This window comes from Maudiozyma barnettii (assembly GCF_903064755.1).
Source record: "Maudiozyma barnettii strain CLIB 1767 genome assembly, contig: KABA2_08, whole genome shotgun sequence".
Lineage (NCBI taxonomy): Eukaryota > Fungi > Ascomycota > Saccharomycetes > Saccharomycetales > Saccharomycetaceae > Maudiozyma > Maudiozyma barnettii.
The window spans coordinates 130,767-155,208 of record NW_024545245.1 but is presented as its reverse complement, the minus strand read 5'-3'; the positions used below and the strand labels follow the sequence as shown (position 1 = coordinate 155,208).

The following is a 24,442-nucleotide window of genomic DNA, read 5'->3' as shown; positions in this document are numbered from 1 at the left end:
GCCTCATTCATTCCATATTTGGTTAGTGTTCGACACCTGTCCCATTCGAGAGACTATATCACCAAATCCAGAGCTATTCTACCAAGAAAACCTCCTAGACAACAACAACAGCGTCAACGTCAGCGTCAATCTTCATTTCGTTCTCCTGATCCTTCTTTATCCTTGCCAAAGAACAAATACATTTCACCAAAGCATAGATTTCCTGTGAGAGCTACAAAAGATATTAAACCATCGTATAATCGCGGATTCCCAACAATGTATACCATCACTACTGTTACACAGCCATGTGCAGACACTAAACATCCTTTATTACTATTACAAACGGTGCATGGTGACCGTTATATGTTTGGTAAAATCGGAGAAGGTGCACAAAGAGCAATCACTGAGAATAAAATTAGATTAGCCAAATTAGAAAATATTTTCTTGACTGGGAAATTGGATTGGTCAAGCACAGGTGGCCTTGCGGGTTTGATTTTAACTATTGCAGATCAAGGTAAAAATAAAATTGTTTTGAATTATGGTAATAAATTGATTAATTATGTCATTTCAACTTGGAGATATTTTGTATTTAGATTTGGTATTAAATTACAATCAAACATTATGTCATCGTTAAATGATAATCAAATATATAAAGATCCTTTAATTAACGTGAAAGCTTTTACAGTGACACCCAAAATATCAAATGAGCCAGTATTTAACATTGCAGAAGATACAGTATTAAATACCATTGTGGCTAATATGTTTCCTAAACATGCTCCAACTTCTAAATATGACCCTACATCTGATCCTCATTTAAATGTTGAATTACCAAGAGTAAACTTCGAACAGAGTTCAACAAATTATGAGATAAGTTTCAATCCAATTAGAGGTAAGTTTCTTGTTCAGGAAGCAATAAGACTTGGTGTACCAAAGGGACCAATGTTTGCAGCATTAACAAAAGGTACCCCTGTCACATTAGATAACGGTACGAAAGTGACTCCAGAACAAGTTCTTGAGAAACAAAGACGATTCCCTAAAATTTTAATATTAGATATTCCTGACGATTCATATATTCAATCTTTCGAGGAGCAATTTTCAAATTATGATGCGGCTCACCTGGGAGCAATATATTATTTTCTGGACGACTCGGTTACTATCAATGACCAATTAATTAGATTCATGGAGTCATTCACTACATCCAACAAGAACATCAAACATATTGTATCGCATCCTAACGTTTCGTTGAATAGTTTAGCTTTTGTTGGTTCAGCTGTAACTACATTAAAATTGAAAGCATTACAAATGGAGAATTACAATTTACCAAGGACAAACAACTTATTATCTCGAGAGTTCTATGATTGTTTCGAAAAATCTGTTCCTGAAGGTACATCTATGATTCAATCACAAGAAGATTCAATTCAAACGCAATTGAATAAGTCAAATGTTCATATTATGGAGAAAGATACACTAATTACTGTCGATGCTACTCCAGTCGATGAATCAACTGATAATTATAAATGTCAAGTTTCCACAGAGGGAACCCATATGACTGATGACGCCAAAGTTTGGAGAGAATTGTATGATTCACATATTGAACCATTAAATTTACCTACTGTATCGTACGAAACTTTAATTACCAATCAAAAGAATCAAAATAATTTTAATAATTCAAAGGAAAAAGCTGATCATGTAGAGATTGTTACATTCGGTACTGGTAGTGCGCTACCATCAAAATATAGAAATGTTATATCAACATTGGTAAAAGTTCCATATATCGACGAGTCCAACAATATTTCACAACGAAATATTCTCTTTGATGCCGGTGAAAATACAATCGGACAAATCAAAAGAAATTTCTCTGAAAACAAGCAACAAGATATATTCAAAGATTTGAAAATGATTTATTTGAGTCATCTTCATGCAGATCATCATTTAGGTATCATTAGTATATTGAGGGAATGGTATCAATATAATAAATCGGACCCAGACGCCAGAATATATTTGGTTTCCCCATGGCAATATAATAAGTTTGTGAAAGAATGGTTATTGTTGGAGTCTCCAGAAATTTTGTTGAGAATCAATTATATTAGTTGTGAACATCTTATCAATGAAAGGGTGTGTCGTATGGAGACCAAGCCAATAAATGTAGACGAATATGTTGATTTGATGAATGATGAGTTTGGTGAAAACGAAAGTAATTCTGATGGAGAATCTGCTGGAGAATTGAGATCCTTAAAGAGAAGAAGATTAGAATTAAACAATATGTCGTCATTTAGAAACATTAAGATGATCCGCTCTATGTACGAGGATTTACATATACAAAGATTCCAAACTTGTAGGGCTATTCATTGTAATTGGGCTTACTCCAACTCCATTACTTTCCAAGTGTCAAATACCAAAACTTTTAAAGTGTCCTATTCTGGTGATACCAGACCAAATATTGATAATTTTGCTAAGGATGTTGGACAAAATTCTGATTTATTAATCCATGAAGCTACATTAGATAATGAATTGCAAGAGGATGCAATTAAGAAGAAGCATTGTACTATCAATGAAGCGATTACTGTTTCGAATAAGATGAATGCTCAGAAGTTACTTTTAACGCATTTCTCTCAACGTTATCCAAAAGTGCCTAATATTATGAATAATGTTGAGATCAAAGCAAAAGAGTATTGTTTTGCATTTGATGGGATGATTGTTGACTATGAGAAGATGGGTGAACAATTAGCTATCTTACCAAAATTAGGTAATCTTTTTGTCGAAGAGGCTGAAGAAGAAATAGAAAAGGAAAACGTTCAACTGAGAGAGCATGACGATCACAAACAATCTAAAAAGAAATCTAAAAAGTAAAGATATCACAAAATGGATGCATAATATATAATGTAAATAGTATTTTTAAAAATATTTAAAAAAGAAAAGAGTATAGTCATTTACAAAAAAAAAGTGGAAATTTATTAAAATTAGTCTATGAGAATATATATTATGAAGAAGAAATGAAAATGAAAATGAAAATGACGAATGACATATGCATGGAACTTCAGAAGTATGTTTCAGGAACGATTAATCAACTTCTTTAATGATAAGCCTGCATCATCATTTTCTTCCGATGTTAATGATCCGTTGTCAGAAATATTTGTGATAGAACTTCTTCTTTCATTAGCACCAATAGGCGACATTGTGATAGAAGATGCAACCATTTTACTACTTAGCGATCCATTCATTGTTTGTTGGATCAGTGGTGTGAATTGTAATGTAGCTACGTTAGACAATAAATTTGAATCGTTTGGTGTAGCTGGTTCCATTTGCAATTTGGTTCTGTCATTTAGACTAACAGGTTTCAATCTCCTGTCAGTATGAGTTGGAGAGGCGAAGGTAGAAATATGAGGTTTTGGAGATGCCAGGAGTAAAGTCGACGATGCGTTGTTCATTGAAGAGTTATTATTATTCGTAGCAGATCCACTACTTCCACCGTTATTATTCATAGTTTCAAACCAATGTCCATTTTCAACATCGTTAATTAACAGTGGATCCCCACCTGAATATTTGAATGGAAATTGCTGTTGTTGCTGTTGCTGGAAGGACTGACTAGTGGTAGGTTTTGGTAGAACCCTAGTCTTTGGAGAGAAAGTAGTACTTGGACTACTAAATTTTAAAATTCTATCGTCCAGAGAGGATTCTTGATTCCCGCTACCATTAGTGAAAAACATACGTGGTGACAAACTATTTGACAGGACCATATCTAACCCGACTGATGGGGTGAATCCAGTTCTAAACTGAGCATGTTTGGTACGTGGGGTAGATGGAGCGTTTGGTGTATTTGAAATAGTCACTTGAGGCAAAGGATGTAATTTGTTTGTGATTTCAGTTAAAGTAGATGGAGTCCCCGGAACGATTGAAGGTCTTCTCTGTTTCTTGGAGTCGACTACTGGAGATGCAGGTGTAACCTCTGCAGTAATGATTTTTTTCTTATGAATTGGTTTCTTAATCATTTTTTTCGTTGGGGAGGAATTCAATGAGGAAGTTGTACTTCTCATCTTTTTCAACAAATTCAAGATCTTCGTCTTTTCAGGTAATTCATCACCACCATTACCATTCTTCTTAGACAGTTTTGCTCCTGAGTCTTCTATGGTGTTAACGTTAGTGACACCTGGAGACACCGGTTTCAAAGGTAAATGTTTAAATATATGAGGACTCACAATGGCAGCTTTCCCATTAGCACCAATTGTCAGAGACAATTTCAAAGGTGTGCATGGGTTTGAATGTTGAGTAGTTGAACGATGGGTCTTTGTCACAGAAGAGGACAATTGAGTACTCGATGGAGGCGAACTCATCATGTTCATTCTTGGGACGGATTGAAACAAATTGTCACTAGAATGTGGTGTGAATGGAGAGGATCCTCCATATGGTTCTGCGGACATACTGGTGTTGCTACCTTTGAGGTTATTAGCACCGTTCGACATATTATTACCAGATTTTATTGGTGTAGATAGTACAGTATTTGAATGTGGATCACGAGCTAACATTTCTTTATTTAATGTGGAGAGTAAGTTTCTGTTATAGTTATTGATCATGACAAATGAAAGTGTATAAATAGTTATTATTTTTCAATCGACAAGTGTGTAAAAGCAAACACAGAAATATGTTAAATATGGTTTCCCAAAAACTTCTGAAATATTCTTTTACCATTATGTGACTCCCAATATATGCACATATATATATGAGAACTTACATTATTGGGCATGCTTGGTTCTATTACCCAATACGGTAAAATTGAAGCAAAAAATTAAAAAAATTCACTGCGAAACGAAACGCGTCAAAATCAAGCGAGTTTTTGGCTGCAATCGACGCGTCTCACGTGGAAGGGAGGGGGAGAATTACCCAATCCGGTAGTTATATTGGTTTTATTCAGGTGAGGATATAGATGAATTTCCTGTTAGGGCAATTATTCAGGCAAATATATATATTAGAATTTAGACAATATAAAAAGAATACAAAATGCATCATTATAGAGGTAAGATATGAGGATTTGGACCCAATGGAGTTAGACTTAATGGGTTAATCCTTGTATGAGAACGAGTGTAATGTAATTTGATGTGGTTGAAGTTAGTAGTTAATCTGAATGAATCGTTATTCCAATACAAATTACGTAACCACAAATGAATGAAAGGATAACCTTCTCTAATTGTGGTCAAATTACATTTGAAATGTTGAACATAGACAGGATCGAATCTAACAATTGTTGTATAGAGTCTAACATCTGATTCGGTCAATTGACCATTCAAAACATAATAATGTTGTAAGATTTCTTTAGAGTCAGGACCATATTTTTTCTCTAAAGCTTGATATTTACTCTTTAATAATTGTTCTACACGATCTAAATGTTGAAACACATTTTTCACTTCTTTTTCGTAAACAATTGCAGTTTCAGCAAAACCTGCCTTATAGACACCATTATTGATATTATCGTATACCCATGAATTAAACTCATCGATTTGAGGTTCTAATTCCTTTGGCACCAAATCAATGATAGGTGAAGCATCCGAGGAACCCGTAACAAATTCATCAAAGACACCACTATTCAAAATTCTAATGATTTCACTACTTTCATTATTAACAATAGTGCTTGTTTCAGAATCCCATAATACAGGGACCGTAAATCTAGAAGAATAGTCTGGATCACTCTTCAAATAAAGATCGCTCAATCTTTCGAATTGATTTAATGGATCTGGAGTACCATCTATCCATAATCTGTCCGAATCATTAGGGATCGAGGCAAATGGTTTCATGGTGATACTCTGAGTGTTATCAATACCACCCGAAACAGTATGATAAATATTTTCATCAATCGAAGATTTATCGGTTGGATAACGTAGGAACCTCCAACCCTTTGAATCCAAATGCCAGTGTACTACAACCACACCAATTACACTACTTAAATGTTTTAGTGATCTAGTTAACAATGCACGATGAGCCCATGGGCATGCTAATGACACGTATAGCCAGTATCTGTTTGCAGCTGGTTTGTATATTGGATGAGTCTTCGAGATTACTTCTCTGAAGGATGAGACTTGTCTTTTGAAAGAGCCATCCTTAGGGTCTGCCCACTGCTTTGACATTGAGATTTATTTTTTTTTCTTTTAAGGTTCTTATTAGCTTAATAGTAATTGAGTTATTGAATATTTCGTTCAATATGCTTATACTGTTGCCGATACTTTCTCTGAATATAGAGGGTGAATAAACTGAACTTCATAAGAAATGAAATCAATCGAACGAAACTGAACTGGACTGGACTTCTTCCTTCTCTTTTTATATTCAGACCTTGTCGGAAGAAAGTACCTGCTTGCCCCCAGCCCCTTGAACCTGTACCCTTAGAATCGAAAAACAATAGTCACTGTTTCAAAATTACGTAACTTATTATTAACCTGCCAGCCTCGCTCTGTCGTTGCTGCGGGTTATTGCTGGGAATTATCTTAGTCAGATTTGAGTAATGCTAGTCGTGCAGGGTGATATTCTTGGCCTTATTGAGGCACAACGAGAGTAACTTGAATTGGGTGACTTAGATAATGACGAAATCAGTATTATAGTATCCTATAATTAGCGATAGTTGGTCACAGGGTTTGAATAATATATATATAATGTAGCGTATGGTTGAACAAATGGGAATAGAGTGGCTACAACACTAATATGTATTATATTTGTCAGATTCGACGAAGTAAGTGGATATACATACCTTAAGTTGGTCACGTAACTCTTATTAAGATATTTTAATTCTTCAGATATATCTTACCACTTCGAGATATAGTCGGTTCGAAGCTTGTAGAAATGATACAAACACGTTATTGGAAGCCACCATCTAAGGGGTTCTCTATGATTCGAAATACCAAATCATCACATTCAGTTATCCCTAAGTAGTACTTGATTACGATATCAGACGGCACTTAGGTAATCCTCATATTATGAGTGGTAGTCTTTTTTCTCTTGCCGTATATCTTATATGATTAATGTTAGATCTCGTCTGCAATCACTATTATTTTGTTTATTTCTCTGTTGAGAGTCCAGTTGGTAGCAGTTCAATGAGTTGTGAGTACACTGGTTCGTCAGTTTCATGCTGGGTATACTCCATATGTTCAATTCCCTACCGTAGTAAATTCAAAATTTCTCTGAACTGACACTTTTCTTCTCAAGTTTCATAAGTTCTATATATTTGGGCCTATCTTTTCGTTTCTTTTAAAGTACTGTTTCATTGGTCAAGGTTCAAATTCTAGGGTGTATTTTGCAAAATACAAATCAATTGTGTTAATGCGTTACCTTTACATTATATTTCGACTCCTTTTTACTGTTTATGTTGCTTTGAAACCATTTACCATAGCTTTCTTCTATCTAAGATTTTCTTTTATTACTATATCGCATCGTGATAGAGGATATTGGGTTTAACCAATGTTGTAAATATATTTTTAACATGATGAGCCCAGGTTGTATTGTAATATACCAATTAAAATAATTACTCAAAATACAATAGGCCTTACAGAGAGAACAAGATAAACATCTAAAACTTAATTTGATATAAAGGAACTCAAGTGCAGAAGGGGTTATAAATATTCTAATACGGATAATAATGAAAATATTTTCACAATTTGTACCAGTATCATTAATTTCATTAACAAAAAATAGCAGCCATAGTTACAACAAATTGGGAAATATAAATTTGCCTCAGAAAGAAAACAAGACCTAATACATAAAATCTAAACAAAAATTGCTGAATTAATCAATCCTTTTCCCAATCTGTTTATTTGTATATTGTTTGAGGTCCTATTATTTTAAGAATAATAAATATAAACGAGACCCTGGACTAATACATCCCGTTAATCAAAGAGATAACAAAAACGTAATCAGACTACCAGATCTGGAAATCTAAAGTACAGATATGAATGACAGAATGCATGCCCTTCTCAATGATTTGTATACTTCATTGTTCTTTAGTGTTAGCTCATCTCGTTTTTTCATGTCTTCCTTCCTAATTTGGTCGTAAAGTGCATTTTAACCATAAACAGACAAAGCCGAATGCGGAAATATGTTCATACATATGATTACCGAATTTGGAACATAAGTAAACATCGTACAAGTAGAGGTTACTTGCTGTCATGCGATCTCAAATTATGTGAGATTCAGTTGACAGTGTCGATGATTCTTAAATGAAATTGGTTGCTTTATCAGGTATATATATTTAAATATGAACAATTTTTATACTATTTATCGATTGAATCTGAAACGTTTCTTCGGTATTTGTTTTGGTTTACATAGCTTAGGTAATGATTTCATAGATGAATATATAAATAAGCTTGGAAGAAGAAAAACGATGGATATACAAACTCAATCATTTGCAAATGAAGTCAATGATTACATCAGTAAATATAGAGAGGCATACAACCAGGAAGAAGAACTAGAAAAATTGGTAAATGAGGAATTAATAGATTTTAAAAAGGAATTAAAGTTGATAATGGAACAACGGTTACAACGTATTGTACAGATAAAAGAACAAAATGGACATAAATTACAACATCCATATGCCGAACCATTAAGACACCATGAACACAAAACAATAGTACCCAATGAGAAGATCACTAGATACTTGGATGATTTGAAACATTACAATACGAAGGATATATTGACACCTGTGAAACAGATGACATACCGTTCTTCTAGGGCTAGGTCCATTCCTGTCAAAGCCAAAGACTCCCCTCAAGAAGAGGATATACATATAATGAATAGTTTCTTACAACCATCAACACCTTTAGCCATACTACTCTCTCCAGTTGAAATAACACATAATATTGATATTAAGTCGCTAGAAGATTCATCACCACCGAGTGATAATGAATCATCTCCAGAGGAAAGTGATTTTGACGATGAAATATACACTTACTATTATGAATCAGATATATCGGTAGATTCAAACGCTGAGTCTAATAGGAAATCACAAAGAAACTGGAATATTACGAATTTATGAAAATAAAAACAGAAAATTTAAGCATACTACCTCCATTATTTATAGAATCATATACATATATATATATTACATATAATATACATCCATTGCCATTCATGTTGATTTATCACTTCATAGTACGTATTCAGAAATGCTTTAGTTCCGATCCCTCAGGCGGTACGGTTTCCACTGTAGCATCTTTGACATCACCCCAACTTGTATTTAGTGTAGTACCATTACTTTCTACGAAAGACTTCATCATGGCTCTTCTTGTGTCAGGATCCGCATCTGCATAAATTTTTTGGAAAAAAGCATCTGCACTACCATTTTCCTCATTTCCATCCTCGTCCTCCTCATCTATATCTATATTTGACCAATCTTTCTTGTCTTTCGGGGTCTTTTGGATTGCTGATGTTTTCTCTTCTACGCTTAAGGTATGCCATGTAACTCTTTTCTGTACTTTTTCAAAGACAATCTCTATTTTCTTAGTAAACACTTTACATTGGATATTTCCACTCTCTATCTTATGAGATAGTTTGGTTTCGTACTGAAACTCTGAACCTTTTGATGCGATTTTGAAAGATACACATAAATTTTGACCATCAGGGATTTCAATCTTGACATCGTCAGTTGATGATGGCAAATTGTCAGTGAACAATGAAATTGTGACATAATTAGGTGTTTGATACCAATCTGACCTGAATGTAACTTTCTCTTCCTGAACAGGCAATGAAGATATCGACTCAGGCACTTCCAGTTTTGCAACATTGACACTCTGTGAATTATTTGAAGTTAATTTGGCTAATTTACTTTGCAATCTTTGCTCCCACATTGAGAAAGTTGCATCATTATAACCATGCTCTTTAGCAAGTTTGAAGAAATTTTCTGCCTGTGGATACATCTTTCTATTGAAATAATGAATAAATATCCTAAAGTATATAAATGCGATCCGTTCACGGTCACCTCTCCCCTGTGCAACGACAAGTGCTTTAGATAGTGTTTCATGCGCATCTTCAATAACACTATCTAGATGACTTTCTTTCTCACCAAAATATAATTTTTCTAAGGATGCAGCTCTGTAGACCAATGCCTTTGTATTATTTGGATATTTGGATAATACTGTGTCATAAATCTCTAATGCTTTCTTGGGGTCCTTCTCATCGTACAACACTTGGAAACCTGTTTTTAGAAGTTTCTCCACAGGTACACTACTATAATCAGTCATTATCAAGTTATTTTTGATCTGCCTCTTTATGTGTCTTTTTACTTGCTGAACTTGTCCTCTCTTCAGTAAAGGAGGGATACTACCCACTATTACTTTACCGCCTTCATAATCCTTTATTAAAGATTCATTCATTTTCTTTCTCAAATTTCATGATCAAGCGATGAGCTCCACTGAACGAAAAAATAATAAAAATTTTCAATTCTGTTTTTATTTAAGTGATTTATATAGGAATGATTAGCGATGAGTTATAAGAAAAGTTAAAAGAACCATAATTACAACTTAGTTTTGGGATTACGACTGCTCAACTTAGCTAACTACATACACTGCTATAAAATATGTCTGCACATGTGAGAGCTTTAGTGCTTGATGCTACTCCATTGATCACGCAATCATACGCTCATTACCAAAACTATGCTGAAACATTTTATACTACACCAACTGTGTTCCATGAAATTAAGGATGAACAAGCTAGAAAAAACTTGGAGACCTGGCAAAGTTTGGGCACTTTGAAGTTGATCCATCCTTCTGAAGAGTCTATTGCTCATGTGAGTGCATTTGCTCGTTTGACTGGTGATTACTCTGTTCTTAGTGCCAACGATATACATATTATTGCATTGGAATATCAATTAGAATGCCAGTTGAATGGTGGTGATTGGCGTTTAAGACAAAAACCCGGAGATTCCATTAAAGAATCACAAGAGAAAGAAGCATCTATTGAAGCCAAGGCCGAGAGGCAGGCAGCCACACCAACTGGCCAAAAGAAAAGAAGAAGAAGAGGTGGTAAGAAGCAAAGAGAAAAGAAAGAACAACGTGAATTAGAAGAAACAGTTGAAAAAGCAGAGCCTGAAGAGACAAACGAACCTGAAGAGCCAGTTGAAAAAGAAGTAAAATTTGTTGAGGAAGAAGTAAAACAACAAGAACAACCTGCAACTATTGACGAGAGCGAAGAAAGTACATTGGTTGAAGATTTTGTAGATGGTGATGATGATGGTGAATGGATTACACCTGATACACTTGTTGAAACCATGATTAGAGACAGTGGTGAAGATACGTCTGGTTCAAATGGTGTCGTGGCCATTGATAACGATAGCTCCAATTTAATTAGCTTACCTCGTAATCAAGTGGCTCTTGCCACAGGTGATTTTGCTGTTCAAAATGTTGCATTACAAATGAATATGAATCTAATGAATTTCATGTCTGGGTTGAAGATCAAGAGACTTCGTAACTATATGTTGCGTTGTCACGCATGTTTCAGAATATTCCCATTACCAAAGGATGGCAAACCAAAACATTTCTGTCCATCCTGTGGTGGTCAAGGTACTTTACTAAGATGTGCAGTATCTGTTGATGCACAGACTGGTGCCGTGACACCGCATTTGAAGGCCAACTTCCAATGGAACAACAGAGGTAATATATATTCAATGGCTAGTCCGCTATCTAAGAATTCTCAAAAGAAGTATGGTAAGAAAGGTTACGTTCACAACAAACAGAACAGTAATCACATGCAAGATACACCATTGCTAAGAGAAGATCAAAAGGAATATCAACAAATGGTGAAACAGGACGAATGGACTAGAAGACATAACGAGAAAGTTTTGGACAACTGGATCGGTGGTGGGTCTGCTGATAATTACATGTCACCATTTGCCATGAGCGGTCTAAAACATCACAGTTACAAGGTCGGCAGAGGTCGTTACGCCAACAGTAACAAGAAGAAATAGGGAACCTGGATTCTTCTCCATATATAACACTACACCATATATCATTTTCATTCATACCATTTCTAGACATATATATACATATAAAACAACATAAACATTAATAAAAATCGACGTCTTTATTGTGATCGCTGTGCTGCTGTTTCTGTCTTTATATACATGAATGAATTGAATTATGACGTAATTTTTCATTTTCTCTGCGACAAAAATTCTGGTACGAATGCCTGCAAACGGTGGAAAACCCTCAATATTTAATACTGTCACTGACTTAAGCATCTTATACCACCTTTAGTTAATCAAGAATATATATATATATACAACCGGGACAACTTACACAGGCTTCTTGAAGCTCTTCAACGACTGTTTAATTTTCCTCAAAGAGGTTGGGCTAAACTACGTAATATACATATCTCAGTACACCCCGCCCAATGCTTCGCGCTATTTCTGCACGCAGCTTCAAAACAATAATATATGGCAGTATTTAGGACAATTTTATTTGACAGCCAAATTGACATAGTACAAAAGGGAGATTCCATTCTTTACGAAGAGTTTTTGGTAACTTTCACTTCTGTAAGAGTGGTCAAGTTCTAGAGATTACTAAGAAGATTAAATACGATATTAATAGATATGTCACTGAACAATCAACAGAAACAGAGGCAGGAGAGCATTCAACCGGGACAAGTCACTGATCATAATGTACCTTATGACAAGAATGAACCCACTAGAACGAAATCCATTATGAAAGTGAGTGGTACATCCGGTGCTGTGGTATCGAACACCCCAGAAGCTGGGCTGAAACGGGCTCCAAAAGTTATGTTTAGTAACTCGGATACAGCAGCTAGTAATAGTAGTGGTGGTGTAGTTGTCGCCGATACAGCCAATGGCGATAGAAAGCAACTACAACAAGGAAATGATTCGAGATACTCCCATAAGGAATTGAATGAAGGATCATTTGCTACACTGACTAGTAAATTAGAAGGGACATATACTAAAGATTCGGCAAGTTTCAGTGAAGGTAATTCAACACCAAAGTCTATGTTGACTGGAGGAGGCACCAATGGAAATACGAACGAACATGCCCATTTTGTTGTACAGGATTCTTTACATAGTCCTCCACATAATATGCATACAGGTAATAGTAGTATAGCTACGAGTCCTCGTGGTTCAATTGTCTCTTCGATGATGACTTCGATTAAACACAAAGAGCATGAAATTATGGCTACAGAGGCCTCTATACACAGAAATTCTATAAAGGATACTGGTAATGACACATTAATTCCAAAAATCTCCACTGCGATTGAAAAAGATAAACTTCCATTGAAAAAGGAGATAAAGACAAATATGACTACATTCTTCCAAGACCAAGATGATGGTAAATTACACGTGTTACTTGGTTGTACTGGTCCAATTCATATTCCAAAAATTAAACTATTTATAAGGAAATTGGAGGATATTTATTCGAAAGATAAGATATCATTTCAGATTATTTTGACAAGGACTTCAACTATGTTTTTCAATAAGAGAAAAATCCCCAAGAAAACTGTCGCAAATATTTCAACTGACTCACAACTACAACCACAAACTTCTGATATGGTGCCTCCAGATTTCCCAAGCAATGTAAAAATATGGAAACATAACGATGAATGGAATAGCTGGACTCAGAAATCCGATCCTGTATTTCATATAGAATTAAAACGATGGGCTGATATTTTAGTGATAGCTCCTTTAACAGCAAATACATTGGCCAAGATGGTTCTTGGGCTATGTGATAATTTGTTAACAAATGTTATCAGAGCATGGAACCCAGCTTTCCCAATCTTTATTGCGCCATCGATGGTAAGTAGTACGTATAACTCTATTACTACAAAGAAACAATTAAAAATGATTAAAGAAGATATGCCTTGGGTAACAATCTTTCAACCCTCTGAAAAGATCATGAGCATGCATGGGAATATTGGTCTAGGAGGGATGATGGATATTAATGAAATTATAGATAAAGTAGTAATGAAATTGGGTGGTTATCCAAAAAATGAAGAAGAAGAGTCGGATGATAATAATGATGATGAGGATGACGGGAGCGATCATCCCGGTAGTAAACAAAATGGTAAAGAGGATGACAGAAATATCAGTGACGGTGAAGACGATGACGATGAAGATGATGAAGATGATGAAGATGATGAAGATGATGAAGATGATGTTGACGTCCAGGTAAGTATAACTCCTCACCAATAAACAACAAACGTAATTGTTAGTCCATCAGAACACAAGTCAGATATCTAGTAATTCAGTATATGTTTGTAAAATTTAATTTATATATCTTAAAAAGGTGTTTTAACCTTTTTGTATAAGATTCCTAGTATTATTTATAAAATATCAAGATAAACACTCTAAGTGTACTCTAATGGTTAATAACTTTCCGTAAGCACACATACCCCAACATCTATACGAAAAGTAATGTATCCTATATATATATTTTCGCTGTCCATATTATATATGTATTGTTATATGATATATATCAAAGATAAGTTCTAGTTTCATTCAAACGAACTAAGAAGCCAAACTTATTCTTAAGTCGAAGTAGATGTGACACAGTTCCAAAACTTGAGAGCATTGCAACTGTTGCTTCAAATATGAGCATTTTTATTTAGGAGGCACGTGATATTTTGCTTGTAACAGGCCGGTTTCGCTGAATTTTTGTTTTTCAGGCGAAATGCCATAATAACTGATTACTAATGTTTTAATTCAGTTCAATACATTATACAGGGCATCGCAAATTTTAACAACGTAAGAATAGGATATATTATTCGATATAGAGTTACGTTATATATGATGAACTTTTTGTAGTCTTTCTGTATCTAATAAAAACTACTTTCAATTCGTTTGCCTAACTTTAACATAAGTAGTTTCTTAGCATTTGCTAACACAATAATCCACATACAAAAAAGATTATCTAACATGTCTACAACTAAAATCGGTCTATTGCTAATCCACCCAGCTGTAACTACCACTCCAGAGTTGGTACAAGATGTCAAAGAAGGTTCAACAGAGAGAGGTATCAAGTTTGTTGACCAATACCTAGTTAACAAGGTTAACGACTCATCCATTAAATTGAAGCCATCTACTTACGACGTTATCCACTATTTGACTCCTGAGAAATCAGATGCTATTTTGTTCCCAAAAAAGCTTATTCCAGTTTTACAAGCTTCCATGAAGCCAAATGGTAACTTCTATGGTCTAAGTGATATATACAAGGTCGACGCATTAATCAACGGCTTTGACATTGTTAACGATTCAAACGATTTGTATCATTGGGTTAATAAAGCTAATATTGATAAACCTGTTTCTAAGCTTGTTTCTTTGAAGTCCACTGATTCTTCAAATTCCAGTTCATCTTTACCTTCATTCAAGAAGAGTGTCAACTCTGGTAAAGTCTTACCTTCTTTCAAGAAGCTACCAACATTCCAGAAAAAGAGTGATGGTCCACAGATTGTTAAACTAGCTGATGATAACGATGAATTAGATGAGGATATGGATGAAGAAGTATTTAGTGATTTTTCAAAGACTCAGTTCTTCGACGAAATGGATGACGAGGATTCCATTGAGGAAGATAATTTGATCTCTGAAAAGGGTCAAAATAACGTCATTACTATGATTACATGTGGTAAGACTAAGACCTCTAGAAAGAAGGCCTGTAAGGATTGTTCCTGTGGTATTAAGGAAGAAGAAGAGCAAGAGATTGACAACATTAGAAGTCAACAAGAAAAGGTTGTCCAATTCACTGAAGATGAACTTACTGAAATCGATTTCACTATCGAAGGTAAGAAAGTAGGTGGTTGTGGTTCTTGTTCTCTAGGTGATGCTTTCAGATGTTCTGGGTGCCCATACCTTGGTCTGCCAGCTTTTAAGCCAGGTGAGAAGATTAATTTGACCAGTATTTCTGATGACTTGTAAAAACCCTAAAGGCATTTCAACAATTTTCATCGGGCAATTTCCAGCCACAGGGTACAGGATTCCAATCATTGGAAAATATCAGATTTGTGGAATATTCACAGTTCGGTGTACTAGGAAAAGGAGAGTCCGATCTTGTGGATCCAGATTACTTTTAGAGAATTGCAATTTATTCGGTAATTATTACTGAGTAATGAAAATTGAATCATATAAAACTTTTTTTCTTCATTCTCAAAAAGACAATAATATTTCAGTCAAATGGCTTAACAAAGGATATTTCTTTTAAATATTTAAAGTTAACATATTTATTTTATTAGTTATAGTTTCTATAATTATCCATTATTATAATGATAATTTATTAATGTTCTGGAAATTTGTAACGACCCCCCCCCCAATATGTGATGTCGTATTATTATATGTACATTTATAATATTTGGTATATATTTATTGTTTCTCTATATTGAAATATTTTTTATGAGAAGTTTCAAATGTTTAATGAAATATCAATTTTCATTTAATACTTTAGTAACAGCTGCATAAGCATCGTCCACTATCATTGTTGGTGTGCATTTATCTAAAACATCTCCATCGTTGTAAACACCAGTTTTTACCAAACAACTCTCCCAGCCATTCTTTTCAGCCCCAATAATATCGCTGGCTGGATTATCACCCACCATAAACACTTTTGAGAATGGGGATTCTTCAGGTTTGTAGCCTAGATTTGGTAATATTTGCACAGTTGAGTTGGTTTTACCATTCAATAATTTGTTTCTCCAATCAATTAGAACAGTGTGGGCAAAATCATATGTGATACTAGTTGGTTTACCAATGATGAAGTCTCTCAATGGTAAGCCATTATTCATTTGAGAATACAATGTTCTTACTAAATGTCTGAATGCACCTTGACCAAATCTATTTAAATTATATTGGTTAGCCCATAAAAGATCATTGTTTGAGAAATATATTGGAATGGATGGCTGCCATTCCTTTTCGGTTCTTAAAGTGTTCAACATCCCTTTATCACTGTTAATTACATCTGAAATTACTTGAAGATCAGCAGCCCAGTCATGAGGATCATTGAATACCAGGACCGCATCGAAAGGTTTGGTAGTCAAATCTTTGACTTCATCAGAGAATTGATCCAACTCAGAAGTAGTTATACCAGAAAATGGTGCAATACTTTTGTTGTATTTAATAATATCAATTGGGTGTACAACATCTTTAAATCCATATTTTTTAGCTACATCCTTCACAGAATATGTACCTACAGCTAAGATTTTCTCGTATTTGTTCACTAATGTCTTATATGGAGTATGACTTTGTACAATTTGTAACGGCGAAATCTGTACATCTAAGGTCTTTGAGATGAAATCAACCCTTTGGGATTCTAACAAACCACCACCGTTGGTTAAAAGGATATATGGAATCTTATTCTTATTCAGTAGTCTTAAAGCATCTCCTGCCTTAGCGATCGGTTTCGTTCCTCTTAATAATACACCATCTATATCAAACGCAAACGCAATTTCTCGTGCAGAGGTGCTAAGAAGACGTGCAGAGGCTCTAATGGGTAAACCAACTCTCGATAACATTATTAAGTGGCCTGTATATACTTTATATTGGTTGAATAATGCTTTATCTTATCTAACGATATGTCAAACAAACTTCTGGTTTCGAGAAAATATATAGATATAGGAGTATGCGTAATTCCTATATGCAGCAGCGCGATGCCTGATGACGCATATGTTACAGAATCCTTGAATAAATTCAATAACATATGAACAAATAGATGTACTTATCCATTACTGAAACGTTAAACCAGAATTTAAGATACACTACAAACTTTAAACATTATTGTCAATATTTTAAACTGTGCTATATTCTATCAGAAGTATTCTATTCTTTTATCTGTCTTTAGTAATAAATAATAATTACATGTTTATATACGATATATCATACCGTGACTCCTGTGGATAATCCGCTGAGGGTTTCTAAACTAATTGACGTATCAGTATAACCCTCGTCTATATGATACATACGATCGGCAGTAAATTCTGGAGTGTTACTTGGGACCAATTTCATCACGGCATTGCCCATGATTAATAAACCTGGTGGTCTTGACCCTATCTCCTCTATAACTTGTGGTAAATATTGTAATTGTGTTCGTGTGACTCTTTGATCACTACATGAGGCTCTCTCTACTATCGCAACAGGTACTGTTGATGGCCAGTTGTTTTCTAATAGTTGTTTGGTTAATAAAGCAGCTCTATGCAACGCCATTAGGAAGACCGTTGTACGTGACTCTACAAATTGAGAGATCTCAGGAAGATCACCACGGCGTCCTGTGCCTGTACAGATTAACACTTGGTCTGCTACATCTCTATGAGTAGCAGGAATTGCAGCAACAATTGTAGATGTCAATGCAGAACTTAAGCCCGGTAGGACCGTTGGTGTGAAACCCTTTGATGCAAAATAGAGGTATTCTTCACCACCACGACCAAATATGTAAGGGTCACCCTGTTTTAAACGTACAACTTTCTTACCATCTTGCAATGCGCTCAATCCCAGTTCTAACAATTCTTGTTGAGCACGTTCGGCGTTACCTGGGAACTTTCTTGCAATAAAAGTTTCAGTTCCCTTTGGAATTAACTCCAATATAGGTTGAGGAACCAATTTATCAGCTAATATTATATCTGCAGATTTAATCTCATTCAAAGCACCGATTGTTAACATACCGACCGAACCAGGACCACTCCCTACAAGTGACAAGTGGCCCTTACGCTGAGTCGATAATTCAGAGATGGAAGGGAAAGCAGGTTCTGTAGTTGACGAAATAGTGGAAGCATCTAATTGATTCCATGTTAAAGATGCCAGTTGTTCCAAAGGATAATATTCCATGACTTGTGATAACCAACGCGTTCTTTTCTTTTGTTGCGTTTGCTTATTTTGAGCGAATTCTTCCACTAAAGTGTTCAAAGTATGACTTTCCCATTGATCATCATCATCTAGACCTGATCCCAATGGCGATCTTTGATACAACGGTTCCTTCAATAATTGTTCATTGTGTTCTATTAGCAATTCATTACGTAATTGAGCCATGTTTCCCACAACTTGTGAAATGTTATTTGGTAATTTACTAATAATGTCTCTCTTAATACGATTAGCTAATACATAACCACAACCATTTGTAGTGACTGAGATCTGTAATCCACTTCCTTGAGGATCCACATATGTTGGTAACATATGGAATGTCGAATATTCTGGTTGCTGATAAGTATTAATTGGGATTCTTAGTTTTGAACATAGTTTAAATATTTCTGGTACTTCGTTACATTGTGAAAACGGTAAATTTACGTAGACACGATCCACGACACGACTTGTCAATATACGACCTAACGTGGTCAGATCTGCTAACTTCACAGATCTATCATGAACCTCTAACCGAGGAAAAGTATTGAGTAAAATCTGGCTATGTTTAGAGGATGAAGGATTCACTAGTACGGGATGAACACCTGACTGTAGCAAACTCTCTATACGCCTTGTTGTTAGGGATATAGACTCAACAGACCCCGTTCCAATCAGCAAATGACGCTCATTAGAAGCAGTGGATGCAATAATTAGCGGTAATGGTTCTTCCAACGACATGATGCGAAATTAAATTTATTTTATCGATTGGTTAGTTATATCTTGTTGTTCTTATTCTAGCAAGCAATGGCAGTAAGACAGAATAAAAGAAGATAAAAAAACAAACAGAGAAACTAATTATATTTAGAAAGTCCAAACGTAACTCATGCTTATATATATATGTGAACTTGACTATGTCAGAGAATGACTCGATGCCTGTCTTCCACAGTTAATCCAACTTCACGTTGATGATTCATCACTGAAAGATCTTGTTGGTATACTGCAACCTGCATAAATATGCTAGCCTTGGCACGTGATATGGCGAAATAATACCGCGCGCGGCGTTGCTCGTCACCCACCGGAGAGATGACCGCCCGATCAGCCAAATTATGGAAAATACATAGAAAGTGTAGATTGATAGAAATATGTTGTCACTTCATGTAAGACAAGAAATGGTTAGTTGACATATGTAGCTATACAGTCCAGAATATAAGTTAGAAGCATTGCAGTTATTGCTCTGCTGAGTTCTCAACTAGATCCGAAATAGAATAGTGTATAAGTAAAATCAATGGATGTATGTGTCTTGAAGTATGGATGTATGAATTATATATAGTTGTAAATCAAATATGTTGTTCTATTTGAAAAAATTTGTTCAGCAATGAGTAGAGCAAGTACTACGGCAAGAGGGCTTTTACAAAACCACCACCACCACCAGAAACTCTCAGCGAGAGTTCGAAAAATGAGTTGTCAATATTAAACACCCAGGTACCATACTATTGTCGAAAGGAACTGATATAAAATATCTGCGTTGATACTCTAACTCTCTGATTCTTTCAGGTAGACCATCGAGGAAGTATATTACCTCTTCGAACGGGAGATATAATCAGTTCGAAGTTTGTGGATATCATGATGTATTCCATCAGCCACATAATGTAATTTTAGACAGTTTAAAACTTTTGTTTCTTGAATATTTTCAATTTAGGGAAATGATATTTCTAAAGCGTACCTATCATCCGTTTAGCAATTACCCATAAGTCCAAGACCTTATTAGTAGCAGTATGTGACATCCTCTAAAGTGACTTTGGTCAATTTATTACTTTTCTAATGCCACATATGTTCTTATACATATGATTAACGTCATAATGAATTAATCATACCATTAAACTTCATGATTGGGTTCAAGGAGTACCAATATTTGGCATATCTTTTGCAAGTTTTTCTTTTGTAGATTCTGAAACCATTGATATATTCATACAGTGTAAAAATGTCAAAAAGAGACAGTGTCGTCTTCTTTTATTGATACGATTTCGCTCCATATAAACAATCATCTTAGTTAGACTTGCTTTTGCTAATATAGCCTTATGTAGTAATCGTAGTATATTTCGGGCAAATAGCGTCGATAGGCTTAGTGTCTGTTTGTGAATCTTTAAGGCACATGAGGTAAACTGCTACCACTAACTAGTTTACTCACTCTACAATCATTGGTAGTATTAATTAGCGTAGTTGGTAGCGATTATATAATCTAATAAATTCCTAAAACATTATTGTGTAACTTCAATTACTGGTTAAGTGTATCATTAATTAGTGATATAAACCATCATCATCATCATCATTGTTGAAATGGTTGCACAGTTGAAGACTGTAGAAATAGAGGAAAAGGTCAGAAGTCACTGGGTCGCCAACCGCGAGGTTAGAAATCCTGCATTTTTGCCGATTTTTTATTGATTTTCGAAATCTCTCAATTTAATTGATGTTAATACTAATGTATAAATTTACACATACCAGAATATCTGGAACAACTTTTGGCATGAAAGGTGGTAGAGGGACAACCTAGTAACGATCAATAGTCGTATTCCTTATCTATCAAATATTATTGAAACATGTCCAGACAACAATCGATCAATTCCAGTCAAACTGCAGCCTCTGCCACAGCTCAATCCCCTCTTAGCCGATCCTTTAAGGCTACAGGCGAAGATGTATGGAAAAGAACAGAAAAGATCAATGCAGAGTTATTCACATTAACTTATGGTGCTATTGTGTCACAGTTATGCACGGATTATGGTAGAGATTTTACTAAGATTAATGAACAATTGTTCCAAATGGGTTACAGTATTGGTGTCCGTTTAATAGAGGACTTTCTAGCTAGAACTGCGTTACCTCGTTGCCAAGATATGCAAGAGACAAGTGAAGCTCTAAGTAAATGTGCATTCAAGGTGTTTCTAAATATTACCCCAAGAGTTACAAATTGGTCTAGTACAAAGGATACTTTTAGTCTTATTATTGATGAAAATCCACTGAGTGATTTTGTTGAACTGCCGATGGATGCTATGGAACAATTATGGTATTCGAACGTTTTATGTGGTGTACTTAAAGGTGCATTGGAAATGGTGCAACTGGATTGTGATGTATTTTTTGTCTCAGATATTTTAAGAGGTGATCAACAGACAGAATTACGTGTAAAATTGAATAAAGTATTGAAGGACGAAATCCCAATCGGTGAAGATTGATATGTTATTTGAACTTCTCATTTTTATGTTTAATTCATTATTATATTATTATTTATTCATATTTTGAAATTATTTAAATATATATATACAGGTCATAATACATTGAAAAGAAGAAATGTTTCTATTTTAAATCACTCTGCTTTGTCATGTTCCTTCTCTTGCCATTGTTCTCTGACAAGTGATGCAATCTTAGACATACCGTTTGTAACGTTTTTTGTAATGTTGGTAGCCTCTTCGGACCATTCAGTATCAGAAGTCTCAGAGAATACAGATTCGGAGTCATTGATACGTCCATCACTGAAAATAGGAATATCCGTCAATGAACCCCTAGAGTTGACTCTTGATAAAGCATTCGACACATGTGATCCGACAGATCCTGACCTACTACGGTTTGGATATATCTTCAATGTATCGTTAATCTCTTTGATCATTACAGAGTCTTCAAGAGTGTCAGATTTCATGATATTGGATGTTGAGAATTTTTCGAAATCTGGGAACACGGTAGGTCCTAGATCATTACAAACATCGGTGATTTCACGACTTAGTACTGCTCTCATTTCTTTAATTTCACGGATCTTTGAATTTGGTGAACATATCGATATTATTAATGGTGGTAATGATTTCCATAGATCCATTCCAATTTCACCTGTCTTTAGACTCGAATAGGTAGTAAATACCAGTAAAGAATAGAAATAGATAAATTGTAAAAATTTGTTGGAGAAAGGAACCCATACCCTTAGTAAGTATGAATTACCACGAGCGTATAGTACGATTAAGATGATTGAGTAAGTAATGTAAAGGATAGGTGCTAACACCAACGCGACAATCAATTTCCAGGTAGCGATAATATCGGTACCTTTAATCTTCACCAAGGAAGTTTTTAGTCCTTGTTTGGCTTTCTTTTTAGAGACTCTTGATGAAATGATAAAAATTGGTGAGAATAAGATAAACCCAGGAATAGACATACCATATAATACCAACAGACGACAAACTCTTGTAATCAGGATGATAAGACTTTTGACACTACCAAGGAATGAGTTTCTCAAATCTTGAACTTGATGGTCCTTAAGACCCATTGAAAATAGACTATTATTGTACCGTTGTACCATTTTTTTCAAGGCAATAATACGGGAATCGTCCTTATATTTATTGTAACCGACTAGCAGTCTTCTATTAATCTCTACGACTAAAGGTAGAGAGAATCTATGGTTTGTTGGTTGATATAATCTTCTTGCAGCTTGAATAGCCATCAAAGTATCGAAGTCTGGAGCATTTTCTGTGACCGAGAATAATGAATCTGTGACTCTATCCAACAACTTTGATACAGTGTCACGAGGTGATTCGATGTATTGTCTACCGAGTTCACCGTCGACAATAATAGGTTCACCATATTCGATGACAGCTCTGGATCTAAATTTCTCTCTGTGGAAATAATGTAATCCACATGGAACAACATGAACTTTCATAGAAGGATCGGCAGCCACGGCCCCTAATGCCATAATGACAACACCAGCTTTAATAGGTAACAAAGAGGGACGATCATGAGAACCACCTTCTGGGAAGATACCTACACAACCATTAGTATGTAGGTGATCAAACACGTTTTGATAAGTCTTCGAGTTATCGATTTTCTCAGCGTATTTGAAATTACAACCGTTGGTTAACAATTTTTTAACTTTAGGGTTTTCCATTTTGAATGGATTAGACAATAACAACGTTTCATCGTCAACAATTTCAGAAATTTGAGCATTTCCTAAATAATATGGTAAACCGACTAGAGATTTAACAGTAAATCTCTTAGTGAATTCTGGTGATTGACCATCTTTACAACGCCCTCTAATCAATTTAGGATTATTTTCAACATCAGAAGCATATATCTCAATGTTATTATCCACTGAAATCAAATTATCCTGAATTCTAGGTACGGGAATCCCACCTACACAACTACCAAAGAGTCCAACTACTTTATTAGTCTGGAGACTCTTTTGAGCAGTGATGAAGCAAGTTTGTCTACCTCTACCTTTGTGCAACTGTCTTGTCTTTAACATCACTAAACTTGGGTCAATAAATTGGTTAGCGTGAGGAGCACATACAAGGATAGTTGGTGTGCCGTTTGGGGGCACGTATTGACTTCCCCGGACCTTCACTTCTCTAAAGAAAATTGTAAACAAAATATCAAAAATTCCTAGTACTAGGTCATAAGCGAGAGTGTATATTGTCCATGTTTCACCATTAAACGGGTTCACATAGTCCTTAAAACTATCTGGAACGTGAGCCTTTGAAGGTTTTGGTTTCTTATCCTGTTGTAAGTGACCTGACATTTCGTATTTCTAACAAATAGTGACAGGTGTGACTTAGAGCAATCTATGAAATCTAGTAGGACTGAAAATAATAGCAATAATAATAAGTACGCAAACTAACAACTAATAATAATATCAAATAGCAGCAATAATAGACT

At 35.1% G+C, this 24,442-nt stretch overlaps 12 protein-coding genes across 12 annotated transcripts; 6 read left to right on the top strand and 6 right to left on the bottom strand.

The window, feature by feature from the left end:
- Positions 1 to 255: 255 nt before the first annotated feature.
- TRZ1 (tRNase Z) lies at positions 256 to 2,829 on the top strand (the record flags this gene model as incomplete). Its single annotated transcript, XM_041551943.1, has 1 exon — positions 256 to 2,829. The coding sequence occupies one exon, from the start codon at positions 256 to 258 to the stop codon at positions 2,827 to 2,829; it is 2,574 nt and encodes an 857-aa protein (XP_041407877.1).
- Positions 2,830 to 3,029: 200 nt separating this feature from the next.
- On the bottom strand, positions 3,030 to 4,550 carry MSA2 (Msa2p; the record flags this gene model as incomplete). The annotated part of the gene is made up of 1 exon (XM_041551942.1): positions 3,030 to 4,550. The coding sequence occupies one exon, from the start codon at positions 4,548 to 4,550 to the stop codon at positions 3,030 to 3,032; it is 1,521 nt and encodes a 506-aa protein (XP_041407876.1).
- A 432-nt stretch (positions 4,551 to 4,982) lies between these two features.
- On the bottom strand, positions 4,983 to 6,095 carry ECM4 (S-glutathionyl-(chloro)hydroquinone reductase; the record flags this gene model as incomplete). The annotated part of the gene is made up of 1 exon (XM_041551941.1): positions 4,983 to 6,095. One exon carries the CDS (start codon positions 6,093 to 6,095, stop codon positions 4,983 to 4,985), a length of 1,113 nt encoding a protein of 370 aa, XP_041407875.1.
- A 2,114-nt stretch (positions 6,096 to 8,209) lies between these two features.
- KABA2_08S01650 (uncharacterized protein) lies at positions 8,210 to 8,986 on the top strand (the record flags this gene model as incomplete). Its single annotated transcript, XM_041551940.1, has 1 exon — positions 8,210 to 8,986. One exon carries the CDS (start codon positions 8,210 to 8,212, stop codon positions 8,984 to 8,986), a length of 777 nt encoding a protein of 258 aa, XP_041407874.1.
- A 124-nt stretch (positions 8,987 to 9,110) lies between these two features.
- On the bottom strand, positions 9,111 to 10,322 carry SGT1 (co-chaperone SGT1; the record flags this gene model as incomplete). The annotated part of the gene is made up of 1 exon (XM_041551939.1): positions 9,111 to 10,322. The coding sequence occupies one exon, from the start codon at positions 10,320 to 10,322 to the stop codon at positions 9,111 to 9,113; it is 1,212 nt and encodes a 403-aa protein (XP_041407873.1).
- Positions 10,323 to 10,525: 203 nt separating this feature from the next.
- NOB1 (rRNA-binding endoribonuclease) lies at positions 10,526 to 11,911 on the top strand (the record flags this gene model as incomplete). Its single annotated transcript, XM_041551938.1, has 1 exon — positions 10,526 to 11,911. The coding sequence occupies one exon, from the start codon at positions 10,526 to 10,528 to the stop codon at positions 11,909 to 11,911; it is 1,386 nt and encodes a 461-aa protein (XP_041407872.1).
- A 624-nt stretch (positions 11,912 to 12,535) lies between these two features.
- SIS2 (phosphopantothenoylcysteine decarboxylase complex subunit SIS2) lies at positions 12,536 to 14,140 on the top strand (the record flags this gene model as incomplete). Its single annotated transcript, XM_041551937.1, has 1 exon — positions 12,536 to 14,140. One exon carries the CDS (start codon positions 12,536 to 12,538, stop codon positions 14,138 to 14,140), a length of 1,605 nt encoding a protein of 534 aa, XP_041407871.1.
- Positions 14,141 to 14,863: 723 nt separating this feature from the next.
- On the top strand, positions 14,864 to 15,859 carry DRE2 (electron carrier DRE2; the record flags this gene model as incomplete). Its single annotated transcript, XM_041551936.1, has 1 exon — positions 14,864 to 15,859. One exon carries the CDS (start codon positions 14,864 to 14,866, stop codon positions 15,857 to 15,859), a length of 996 nt encoding a protein of 331 aa, XP_041407870.1.
- Positions 15,860 to 16,359: 500 nt separating this feature from the next.
- Positions 16,360 to 17,445, bottom strand: KABA2_08S01540 (uncharacterized protein; the record flags this gene model as incomplete). Its single annotated transcript, XM_041551935.1, has 1 exon — positions 16,360 to 17,445. The coding sequence occupies one exon, from the start codon at positions 17,443 to 17,445 to the stop codon at positions 16,360 to 16,362; it is 1,086 nt and encodes a 361-aa protein (XP_041407869.1).
- A 361-nt stretch (positions 17,446 to 17,806) lies between these two features.
- MET1 (uroporphyrinogen-III C-methyltransferase) lies at positions 17,807 to 19,498 on the bottom strand (the record flags this gene model as incomplete). The annotated part of the gene is made up of 1 exon (XM_041551934.1): positions 17,807 to 19,498. One exon carries the CDS (start codon positions 19,496 to 19,498, stop codon positions 17,807 to 17,809), a length of 1,692 nt encoding a protein of 563 aa, XP_041407868.1.
- Positions 19,499 to 21,357: 1,859 nt separating this feature from the next.
- On the top strand, positions 21,358 to 21,984 carry BET3 (TRAPP complex core subunit BET3; the record flags this gene model as incomplete). The annotated part of the gene is made up of 1 exon (XM_041551933.1): positions 21,358 to 21,984. One exon carries the CDS (start codon positions 21,358 to 21,360, stop codon positions 21,982 to 21,984), a length of 627 nt encoding a protein of 208 aa, XP_041407867.1.
- A 131-nt stretch (positions 21,985 to 22,115) lies between these two features.
- On the bottom strand, positions 22,116 to 24,305 carry GPT2 (bifunctional glycerol-3-phosphate/glycerone-phosphate O-acyltransferase GPT2; the record flags this gene model as incomplete). Its single annotated transcript, XM_041551932.1, has 1 exon — positions 22,116 to 24,305. The coding sequence occupies one exon, from the start codon at positions 24,303 to 24,305 to the stop codon at positions 22,116 to 22,118; it is 2,190 nt and encodes a 729-aa protein (XP_041407866.1).
- Positions 24,306 to 24,442: the final 137 nt, after the last annotated feature.